This window comes from Bacillus rossius (genome assembly GCF_032445375.1).
Source record: "Bacillus rossius redtenbacheri isolate Brsri chromosome 4 unlocalized genomic scaffold, Brsri_v3 Brsri_v3_scf4_2, whole genome shotgun sequence".
NCBI classification, from domain to species: Eukaryota; Metazoa; Arthropoda; class Insecta; order Phasmatodea; family Bacillidae; genus Bacillus; species Bacillus rossius.
In genome coordinates this window covers 47,352,432-47,365,267 of record NW_026962011.1, presented here as the reverse complement: position 1 = coordinate 47,365,267, position 12,836 = coordinate 47,352,432, and the positions used below count along the sequence as shown (strand labels likewise).

Sequence of the window (12,836 nt, the reverse complement as noted above, 5' to 3'; positions counted from 1 at the left end):
TAATCATAACTTCCATTTAAATCCATTAATTATTTTTGTGTCATTGTTTTATGTACACTCGATAACTACAGCTTTCTTTGCTAATCAAACCGAAGCATCGTCAACCTTTTTTTTGTATAACTATAAACTTCTCATTTGATTCCAGGTTCTTAAATAGTAATTACTGACTTAACAATAAAATTAACAATGTATGCGAAACCATTAATATTTTACACTAAAAAACATCATTAATGTTACATCTATGTACATTTAAAAACAGCCTTATGTAAAAGTATGTTATGTTAAATGTACTGGACTGTACTGTAACATGAAAACACTGCAATGATTTTTAAGGACATCTCAACTAATACATATCTAAGTAATTCTACTGTAAGCAGTCTACTGGGATTGCTGAAGTTTTCCATGCAGGGGTTTGAGGGGTGGCGTATGCAGGAGGGAGGGAAAAAAATATATAGTTTTAAATTAACGGAAAAAAGTCACTGACGAGGTCTTTCAACTGTACACAAATACTACGAAAGTGTAGCTAGAGTAAACTACAATTTTAATGTATACCTCTCTTGAAGTACAGAATTTTTCATGTACGTAAAAAATATTTTTTTCTTTGTTTATGAATTGACAATTTAAAGTGTATAAGTTACATACTAAAATAAAATTCATACATTATAAAAATAGACGTATCATAATATAATAGTGTAAAATAAACAACATATTTTATTAACACTTGTTAATATAAGTGTTAACAAACAAATCCACTTTGTAAGTTACTATCAATAATTTTAAGTGATTTTTTATTAATATGTGAATAGATTTGGTTTGAATTGTGAATGTATGGCTTTACTAAAAGAAATGTTCTGAGTTTAGATCTTACATACCACAAATACTGGAAGAATTCTTCAGAATGTTAATATGGTAGAACTTTTTAAGTATATTTGAAGAAAAAGGTGACTAATTAAATAGTTGCTATTAATTCTCAGGCAGCCTTGAGTGATAAATAGCATAAGTTTTCTTAGTAACTGAGGAAATACTGCGCTAGGATTTACTTACAAAAATAGCTGCATTGTGAAACAACGAATGGTAAGGTTACAACCAGTTCAAAGACCTCGTATCAAATGAGTATAGCGAAAGGTTTAAGAACACGTAGTGGCATATGATAAGGCAGAACTTACATGCAGCAGAATTCATTCACATATTAAATGTTTTATTTTAACGTACGGTGCAGACTTTATTAAGCAATGCACGGAAATTCAATCCAGTTTTAGGATGTCATGCCATCAAACATAGTTGCATCATCATCATCATCATCATGCTTTGTTTCAAAGAAACGGTCCCTTAAAACTGAACCGCAAAGACTACAATTATATTTTTGTTTGAACATACAATTTAATTTCACTATTTAACTTATCGTTATTTATGCGTGTATTAGATCTCCTACAGTCGACTATACACGTTCATGCTTATGTTGTGATTTTTAAAAATAAACCCTAGTGGTCACTATCTATTTCTCGATGATAATTCTATATCTGGTCTACATGTCGTTGAGCAAACTTTATGAGACAACTACTTCTCGCTATAAGGTACATCATGATATTAAGACTTATGTTCTCTCGTGTGAACCAGACTAAAGCCCTTGTGGAGAGGGTGACTTGCAGGCGGCTTGTCGCTTCCAGCAGCGGCAGATTTCGCCGCGTGAATGCTGTACCTGCAACTGGGACAACAGCACACCACAGCGGGTTGCCTACCATCACAGGCACTTCTCTCGCTGGCCCAAACATCACAGAAGTTAACCATTTAATCTTAACAATGAACGGAACTTTTTTTGCATGAGCTATCCTACCATTGGTTTCTAACTCGACATAAAATAATCACTAAATTTTTTTTAGAATGCTGCACTATGCCATTGTATCACAGATACCTTTCTGTTACACATTGCTAGGATTTTTATTTTTACCTTATATCTTTATTACTTGAGTTTTCCTAAAGTGTAATTTGAATACAAAAATTGTTTTTGCACGGGTAACACACGCCTGTTTTCAACCTCTTGTGAAAATTTACACAGTAATCAGCATTTTTTAAATCCAAATTTCTTGGTCCAACCGCAATTTCTTAATAAATTTGGTTAAATAAAAACTCATTTTGAGCTGAACAGGAACTATTTCTTCTAAACAAGTGATATTTGACGGAGTGATATTAATTTTGTTGCCTGTCTGCTTTTACTTTTCGTGTTGAAATCGTCACGTCATGCGTTGTTAGCTCATTGTGTTCGTCTGTGCTGTTAATTTTTCACGACCGAATTCCGTCCACGGAATTCTTGTGGTGTCTGATATTTAAAGTTAAAATGTGTTCATCCGTGTTGTCATCATTGTGTTGTCCATAATACCTGTTTAGTTTTATCGTGGGGTAACCTGTTCCACATCAGCTGATTTAAGCTTGTTCTCTGTGGGTTTATGTTTTATTTATTATTTATTATTATGCATTCTTGAATTTTTTCCACAACATGCAGTGCAAAACTGTAATGGCGTATGTCCAAAACATTTTATTGAATCAAAATTCCCCGTTGAACGAATCATTTAAATAACATGATATGAGATAACTGGCATGTACCCCTCACAAATTATTTATTGTGTTCCTCGTCTGAGTTGTATTAGTGTAGAGGAAAGGAAAAAAAAGCTTCCTGGAAGAGAAGGAATCGCACAAGAACCAAGCAAGCTGTTGGAGCAAGGAGTGTGTAGCACTTTTGTGAGTGTATAGGTTCGTGGGAGTTAGTTTCTGGCGAACGGTTAATAACGGTGGGTGGGGAGGTTTTGCTCACAGTTTGGCACACTCGAACATAAACACAACCGTCGGCCGTCACTGTAGGCATGGCTGATGATTGGAATCACGGAAGTTTTGCATGTTCAACGACGGGCAAGCTATCCTTGATGATGCTATGTGTTCTTGAACCTCAGTCATTTTTTTTTTAATTTCTGCTGTCCTCGAAATAAGATAGTTCATAGTTAATTTTTTATGAAACTTATTCGAATTTTCTGTCGCTGTTTGTTCGTTATTGGTTTACGAACTACTTTGGGGCGTATGGGTACAACTGTGGCCCAACAAAAGACGCCGCAAAAAAATATAGTATTTTGACTTTGAATTGAATCCATTAAATTTCTGGATACACATCAATAGCATCGGATATTCTTCTCGTAGCACCTGAACTAATAACCAAGTAAGTGAGAGGGTGAATGATTGGGGTTATGGTACATTTCATTCTATGCAATAACGGACAAGGAAATTTGGAACAAGTGTTAAAATAAAAGTGTTAGTTTTACGTGAATTGTGGTGGTACGCAGACGGAATACAGGATGCAAAGGATCACAGTCTGAAAGACGGATTTGAAAGTATATAGTGCGTTCCATTTCACCTGAGCACTTTTAACTACATATGTTTTGTGTTTTATTTCGGTCAATAAGACATTCAAATTTAAAATAACCTATAATTATGTTGTAAATCGAATTAGCTGCCTCCCAGACTACTTTAAACTCAATTTTTATGCAGTTGATGAAAGCTATGACCTGTGTAAATTGATTTTCGGGTGCTCAGGTTAGGTGGGATGCGCTGTAGAAGGTGTACCAGAACCGCCGCACTCCCCCTACTCACGAGCTCGCGGCATCAGCCATGCCTGGCGGAGGCTCCGGTCCGCGCCTCACCTCAGAGTGGATGGCCGGCCCGGTCACAGGGGGAGGGGGCACGCGTGTGGAGGGGGCGACTCTACGTGCACTGAGCGTGCAAGGGGATGTTTTCCCCCGAACCACCCTCCTCATGCCTACTGCGACCCTGCAACGCATCAGCACACATCTCGCAGAATCCCGCGCGCTCGGGCGCGGCGCGGCGCGGACTGAAACAGCGGGTAGTGAAGCCTCGGTTACACTGGGCGCAGTTATCGTCAGCTGCCAGCAGCTCAGCGAGCGTCAGTTACACTAGTTTACTCGCTCCCGAAAGGGTTTCCTTCGAACAATATTCTTTTTATTATTTTAACTTAAAACCAAGTGAAAGAAATAACTTGATCATTTAAATTGTTTTGACCATTTTTCCGCTTCAACAGTTTGGCAAGACTTCAATGACCAATATAAAACATAGTGGGTCAAGCAAGTAGACTGGTTTTCAACTATACTTTCTGTCGTTCTTGTCACTCAAACATGGAAAACCGAGAGCATTTTATAAAAATACACTAATAATAATTGTTGACGAAACCAAGCATCTAGCCTAGAATTATTATTCATGTCTTTAATATTTTCAAAAAAAAATCTTAAACGGCTTTAAAGACAAATAAAACAGTATGTTTATAAAAAAGACAAATATAACTTTCGCATTTTCTGAGGCCACTACCCGTTGTTTTTTTTTTTTTGCAACAATTTTTAAGCGTAATTATAACGATCACCATACTAGTGCACAGAGATATCAGCAGATATTTTTTTTCGCACGGCAACTGGTAGGTATATCGTATTGTGTATAAATTAAAAATAAAGGTAAACTTAAAATTATTAATTAAATATAATCAAAAACACATACATTAACTTACTGTATTCCTTGAATGTTTTGCACAATGATAAGTTAGCGTTTAGTAAAAAAAAAAAAACATATCACATAATACAAATCATAAAACAATATCAAATGAAATAATTTATAAATCTGTACTGAAACAACATTATTTTAATTAAAATAGCAGAAAGTACACTTACCGCATAAACAAAGTAAACAAAAATTACCATTGTGTAACACGGTGATACGGAAATTTGTGAAGTGCATACGAGGTGAGCAATAATCACAATCAACACATGTGATTGTGATAAACTGAAATTAATGTTTATCACGAGAGTGATAGCAGTGTATTCAGTGAAATGCAGTGATATATAAAGTGATAATTGTAATGAGTACAACACTTATTAATAAATAAATATTCATAAATTAATGAGTGCAATATGCATAGTTTTGTATGACCCTATCAATCTATTTTATAGTAGCGAGATACTCCTTTAAAATTGTCACAACTCCCAACCCTATTTAGAAAAATGAATTATTTAACGTCTAATGATAACCTTTGAAATAGCGTAGAATGAATTTTCTGTAAATGTTTTGTATTTACTATTGAAAAATTTGAACACTTTGTTGGTCTTTATTTAAATAACTGTTGTGCGGGTAAATCAGGCCCTACTATTATAAAAACAGTAATTAATTCTTTTTTATATTTACGCTAACCTCTTGAGTTTTGTGTTTAACAATCACTGCCTAAATTTTTTTAATTTGACTGATCTACCTATACAGGTTTTGAACAAACCTTCCCAACCCCCCTAAAAATACTCGATGTTTATATATTATAAATCTTCACAGTTGATCTTGACACACCAAAACTTTAAGCCCTCCCAAGGAAAACATATCATGGATCCAGAGTGATTAAATAAAGCCTCGATACTTTTTTGTCAAAGTATCCACTTACATTCAAGCTACTAATCCAAAATATATGTATTTAGACTGTATAAATTCAGCCACATTTACAAGTTTGTCGAGCATATTGTCTATACAATCACTAAATAATAATGATTAAAATGGCTTCAACTTTAATGACGTCTTTTATAAACTGAAGCATAATTATCTCTAACAAACCAAATTCATTTACGAATTCTTCAATATATTCTGTTTTAGTATAAGAAAGTATTTTTTTACCTCAATAACAGGTAATGCATATGTATATAACTGACGAGTGACTTATACATATTTATCATTCGTCGACATTTTTGCTTATTTTCATGGGTTAAAATATTTGTTTTCTAATAAAAGAAAGCTACTAAACAAAATATGGGTTGAAGTAGCGTTTACATAGCTAAGTATAATAAGTTTTGCGGTGCTGTTTTTATCGAAATACTAACACCTGAAATACAAACACCTAAACATTGATGACAGAGTGTAAAACTTTTCATATTAAAAATTTGTCAAGTAATGGGCACTCTCCTTGCATTAAACTCATTAAATGTCAAATATTTTTTGCCGGAAAAGAATTCGTAAAGCAGAACAGTCGGAAATTTTAAAGCTAGGGCGCGAATGATTTTTACAGTGATCTTGGTGTAAAATCTATTCTTGATTAAATGTCTGGTAAATATATCATTTCGAATAAAAAACTATTACAAAAACATTCTTTCATTAAATAATTTTCACAACTTCACTTAAAATCGTAGCATTAAGTGGGCGAGTGTTCTCAAGGGTGATATTTGTCATCGGGGTCCCTACTTCGTAGAATGCACAGTATGAAAATTCAGAAAATTGTGATGGTACAGAGATGTTTTGTAGGTAAGCTTCAATAAAATGGTTTAAAACAAGTTTATTATTGACCATTTTGTATAGAGTAAAAGAGTGTGCATAAAACAAATGTCAACGATACTGACGATAAAAATATTTTCTGAAATAATCTATGTATTCACGGTACTTTAAAAAAATGTTTATTCTGAAAATAAGAAACATTTTTTAAGATTCAACGAAAATATTTAACGTAAAACCGGAATGAAATATAATATTTTTGTCGATTTTAAAGGAAACGTTTATAATGTACAGACATATATGTAATTAATAAAAATCATTCTTTGCATGCCAATTCAATTTAGCCTAGATACAGCCAGTTCTGTCTCAAATAAATTATCTGTTGGGTTTTACTGATACGGCTTATCAAAAAACAGAGTAACGTCTTAAAAATATTACTATCATTTTGTAGTTTTCAACAGAAAGTTAAAATTAATCCAGTGTAAAAGCCACTAGACTAATGTTAATTGTATGCATATTGGTTTGTTTAAACTATTTTGTTTCAGACGCTACAATTCATCAATGAAAACTAGTTTTAAAAATTTACATTTAAATAGTAATAAATAGTAATAGCTTCCAAATGTACACAATTTATTTTTGGAAACCAAAAACCAATGTTGAAAGTTGTAGTGGCTGTGATCAAAGTTTACAAAATATGTTTCATCGTATTTCTGGGAAAATAAATGTAACAGCATTACTTAGGTAACTCAACGCCGTCAGTAGTAGTAACTTGGTTTGAAGCATGTATGTACCGGTGTAGAAATTTTTTTAGTGCTAGTCATCACAAACCTTATACTTTGAATCTAATTACAGTAAAATATTATTGATAAAATTGCGTTTAATATATAAGCATATTTTATTCCTGACATTGGAAAAAAATTATTTAATATTTAGGCTTTTTTTTACCATAGTGAACTACACTGAAACATAGCAACAGATAGCATGCGCTAAGCCAGCATGCAAACATGCAACACGTCAACAATGTAACTCTCCACAACATTAACTAATCACTAGAGACCGGAAAAATTCGTGGATACATTTCGCGATAGGGTAACATCCAAACAAGTATACCGTACCGTTTCTGCGATCCCCACATTTTATCTGGAGAACTGTGAGACAAAAGAAACCCTAAATCAGAAAGGGCCGAATGCCGACTAACTAGTTGAAACATTACACGAGTCAGCAGCCAATTAAAATTTTCCCGAGTATGTAAGAAGACTGTGGAGTCTATCCTAGAGGTCAATGAACCCGCGAATCAATCCAGTCCCATTATGAAAACACACCGTAAGTTTGTAATTTGTACTGTAAGCAAAGAGTGAATATGAACAGCTAATATGTTTAGTTGTATACGCAAATTAATGAAACATTTATAATCATAATGAATTAAAGCGTCTATAAAGTGGTTTGGTCAACTGTTATGGGCTGATATAATTTATCATTTTACAACAAAAAATTTTTTTCTCTTTAATTGTTTCTTCATGAGCGTCGTCTGTGAAATAAATGTGTCAAGTTTGACAGGAGATTACCATACACCTGCGTTAAGACATTTTTCTTCAACAACTTTAAACTTATAGAAGCTATGCTTCTGATCTAAAATGTTAAATGATTTTGGTTGTGAGCATCAGAAATCATGCCATGAAATATATATAATTTGCTACAAAAGTTGTTAGATAAATTTTTAACTAAAATGTAAATTTCTGAGATCAAATAGGACGCGATGAACCTTCACAGAACAATTGAGAGACTAATTTGTTCTAAAAAAAAAAAAAGGGGAGGGGGAAACTCTATAGTAAAATTATTTATTTTTAACACTTTTACTTTCAACTACTTGAAATAAGAAATACTGGACTATGTACAATAAAAAAACTCTTGTTTTTATAATTTTATATTATAGCTTCAGGCAAGTTTCAAAGTAATTTTAAGCACGCCATTGAAAAAGCATGGTTACAAAAGGAATGCCACGGACGCTTAAAATCGACTGTGTGTTCTCTTTGGAAAAAGGTTAAGAGCTTAAAACCACAATACGTAAAGCCAATGATTTAAGACAGACTACCCCACCGACCCCATCTGCGGATTCAGAAAACAGTGTTGATACTATGAATGCTAACTAAAGCAAAATACTGTATCTAAGATTACATCAAATCTCTCAGTAAAGGAATGATTTACTACCAAACACAAATTGGACAATCAGCAATTTAAGTACCGTGAAATACTGTAACTATTGTGTTAGTGTTTCCTAACTGAATTTCACTTGTGTGTGTTTAATTTTATTTTGGCTTGAGTTCATCAGAGTTTTATACGTCAGGCCAGATGAAACTGAAGAAGGAATAAGCGGTGGTCTCTTGTAAGGAACATTTCCAGCGTTTGTCTGGATTGATTTAGGGAAACTATTGAAGACAGAAATCAGAATATCTGGTCTGAGATTCGATCCTGGTTTCTCCTGAATTCAAGTTCATTAAACCATTAGGTCACCTAGCTTAGTTACTTACGCAAGTGAATTTTCATTACATACCGTTCCCATATTTCATTATAGACAGTTATTTATTGAATTTTCCTAAATGTATGATATTACAAACTTGTATCGCCTCTATTAATTGTAAATTTAGATAATTTAATTTAATTTTCGCTAAAGGTTCTTTTTAACCAGTGATTCAAAATGGCTGTAGTATCATGTATTTCAATTAACTAATGTTTTAGGTATTTTTTGCATTTTAAGTAAATCAACAAAAAATTTTCTCAGTATATGTATGCACTTAGTTCACAGACAACTTACATGCAAAAATTTAAAATGTATCCAAACTAGTGAAAATACCATAGCTTTGAATTATATTTATAGTTATGTAAAATAAATTCCAATACGAGATATAATTTAAAATTAAGTTTCTAGTTAAAACTATTTTAACAAAAATCAACACTACTATTAAATAGCTTGTGTAAAAATAGTGATTTGTATTTCATATTCGTGTGACTTTGAGTTTTTATATTTGTTTACACGGAGTTTACTTCAACATGCTAGCCATGTGATGAAATATAACAAAGTAATTTATAAATTTCGAGAACAGCCACGTCAAAGAGATGCGTTAATATAAGTCGACCATAATTTATAATATAATAGAAAACTATAAATCACATGGGTAGCAAGCTGAGCAACTGAACTACTTCTAAAACTACAGGACGGATATCTAACACAATAATTCACTGAGTAAAGGAAAGAGCAGAAACGTCGTATACTACCTTCGATGCGCAAAAGCAACATTCGAACTCACTAGGCAAATCATCAACTTTGTCGATTTTCTTGTCATCTTTTTTGCTGTTTTCCTACAAAAAAAGAGATCGAGAGAAAAAGGAATAAACGTGTGTATAGTACGTCGAAAGTCATGAGAACAGGATGGGAGGAAACAGTTTTAGATCGAGACGATTATTGATGATTATGTGGTTTCTTACGTAAGGTCAAAATTAAAATTTCTTTAGTTCAGATAACTTTTAAGTAGATTCTATGAAAATGAAGTGTGTGAATGTTTTATTTATGAAAATTTATAATTACAATTTAGTTATAAAGATAGTTAAATAAATAATCTCGGTCCCTGATGAGATTTTTGGTAAAGGATACATGAATGCATACATAAACAAGTGGCAATGGGGGAGGGTAACATTTAAACACTGGAAACAAATGAAGACAGAAACAAACATAGCAAACAACATTAGTAGAAGTATAAACTGCTACTGGAAAGGAAGTGCTAGTTAGCTGTAGAAGAAAGTATTACAGAAATAGCTTCAAGCTTAAAATAAATTTTCATATTTTTAGTTTTAGTTAAGAAATCAAGCTCAGGTTTATATTACAGCAAAGTAACTACATGTAGTCTTTAGCAGAAAACTTAGTAAAATGCTAGTACACCAAAGAACATACATACATTAACTGTAGAACATAGTCAAACTGTGTTATCACACCAACATTACTGTACATGAAACAGGTATCTAAAGCGAGCACAATTATTCTATCATTAATTTTCAATAGGTTTATTAATAGAACAAAAACAAAAAGATTAATGGAACTATTTTAATGGTACAAAATTAATTAAATTATAAATGTCGAAGAAGTAGACGTAATTTAATTGCACCTGTCCTAGGTTTCTTTATAGTATAAAAATACTAATGAGTTATAAATGTACCTATATTTTTTCATATGTCTATAATCTAATCGCAAATAACTACATATATCACAGTCTGTGTGCATGTGTTGATATATTGCAGCTTTTTAGGTTACCATTTTCCCCCAATGAGAGTCGTGAGTTCTGAAGCAAGCGAAAATTATGTGAACTTGAGCGAACATACAAGTGTATTTCCTAACCATTAATATTCCATTGCTGTGCTTAATGTTAATAAAATAGTTTTAAATGTCGCAATGGCCTGATTGTGATCCTGACCCCAAATCGATAAAACAAGTAAGTTAAAAGAAAAAAAAACAGAATGCTATTTAAAACTTCGATGAGAACTCTAAAAGTGGTGAATAATAAGATACTATAGTGTTTCATATAAATGTAAGAAATAAATAAAAGTAAACAATATCATAAAGATGAAGGGAATAATAATCATCAGCAAATAGAGAGTCCCGTTATTAATCTAGAAGTTTGCAGTAACAGTCCTAATGGCGCATGAAAATAATATGCATGGCAAAAGAAACCGCAGCAGTTTATTTACTTAAGTGATACTCTTAAAATCATTACATATGAAGTATAAACAAGGCCGAGAATTTCAAATGAGATAACGTGTGTCAAGAGGCTCCGAGTTTTTTTTTATCATAACTTTCAACGAAATTTCTTGTGTCTCACACCAGTTTCCAGTTGTTTTACTGTTATTAAAGTACTATATAAAATGCATTGTATAGATTTATGTCAAAAAGTTATGCATTGAAGCTTAAGCCAACATGGCATTCAAGATAAACGTGAACTCTCAACTACTAACGTATCGACTAGTGCTTAAACATTGAATCATAATAGAGTTTTGATCGTCCCGACTGTTGACAGGTGAGCCTGATGTCTTACAAATTACGGCCACCAGGTTAAAAATGGTTGAATATGTGAGGGATTTGAGTTATGTATCTTAAGTCAACTTCGCTCGCATGCATATTTAATGCTCGTGTGTATAGCTATGAAAAACTCCAGTTATCATACGTTGGGTTTTGACTGTTGTGTGCCCCAGGTTTTGACAAATCATTTTCGGTAAGAACGTGGCTTCTATCTTACTTAATCTGCATAAATGAATGAGAAAAAATCTAAACTAGTTTTTTTCTATCTATAGAGTTTATATTTTAAAGGCTTGCAAACCTATACATTCTCATTTTAAGTTGACTGGGTTAATATCTCAAATACATAGTTCGTATAGTGAAAATGCCATACTACTAATAAATGATTGGATATCTCATAGAGAAAGAGTCTAAATGTGCCCGAAAGAGCTCATTTGTAGTTAAAATATCTTTAGGAACTCATCTATGGCCTTAGAAAACGTATGGACACGTTTGCAAGTAATGTGTCATCAAGTGCATGAAAACCTCAGCATTTCAACAAACGTCAGGGAACTAATCTGAAAACAATTAGGTACATTCTAAATGCATGGTTTGCATCAATGTGTATTTATGAACTTGTGTTTACTTCGGGAATTTAAAAGAAAACAAAACAACTGACGGGGGAACAGACACGCATGCACAAACGAGGTTCTTCGTGGCTGGTGGTCTGTACGCGGTGTCTGGTGTGTGGTTAACATGCCGGAGCCGCCAGCCGGGTGGACCGCTGTCCTTACCAGGGAGGCGTAGCCCCCGCGGGACCCGGTGAGCGGCTGCGTCTCGGGGTCCGCCCCCTCCTCCTCGCCGGCGGCGGCGGGGGGCAGGTCCAGCAGGAGCGCCTCGGGGGCGGGCGGGGGCGGCTCGCCCAGGCCGGAGGCGGCGGGCAGGCAGGCAGCGCGCTGCGACGAGTCGCTGCGGCGGTGGCGCGCCGACTGGTGCTCGTAGTTGCGGTAGCAGCCGCCGGCGGCGCCCTTGCCGCCGCTCGCGCTCTCCCCCTCCTCCGTGCTGTTGCCGTCCGCCTGCGACATGTTGTGACCTGCGCGGGCGGGGGACCCGGTCAGCGAGCCGGAACCACACACACACACACCAGCCCTGGACCACGCACACGCAAGCGAGCAGCAGGCAGAAGGGGACGCAACACAACGCCCAAATGCCACAACGCCGAACGTACGATAACGCCGAAAGCCAAATTGACTACAACGCCGACAGCTAGAAAACTGCTGTGTACAGTGGCGTAGCCAGGATTTGTGTATGGGGGGTGTTAAGAAGCATGGCCCCCCCCCCATATTAAAGCGGGGGGTCCGGGGGTCCTCCCCCGGGAAAATTTGGATTTTAAGGTGTAATTACTGCTATTTTAGCAGTTTTAGGTTCTTAAATTTAAATATTGTAATGATAAAAAAATTATTAATTTTAATATGAAATTTGTTTGAGTGATGAATAAGAAATTAAT

The 12,836-nt window shown here is 34.6% G+C and overlaps 1 protein-coding gene across 1 annotated transcript in view; it reads right to left on the bottom strand.

Annotated features, from left to right (window-relative positions):
- LOC134541849 (uncharacterized) overlaps positions 1 to 12,836 on the bottom strand; it is a 63,870-nt gene that overhangs the window by 22,385 nt on the left and 28,649 nt on the right. Inside the window, exons 3-5 of the mRNA XM_063385547.1 lie at positions 12,124 to 12,422; positions 9,527 to 9,645; positions 3,687 to 3,813 (exon numbers count right to left, since the gene is read on the bottom strand). Coding sequence (XP_063241617.1) covers positions 3,687 to 3,813; positions 9,527 to 9,645; positions 12,124 to 12,422 — 545 coding nt within the window. The remainder of the gene's footprint in view (positions 1 to 3,686; positions 3,814 to 9,526; positions 9,646 to 12,123; positions 12,423 to 12,836) is intronic.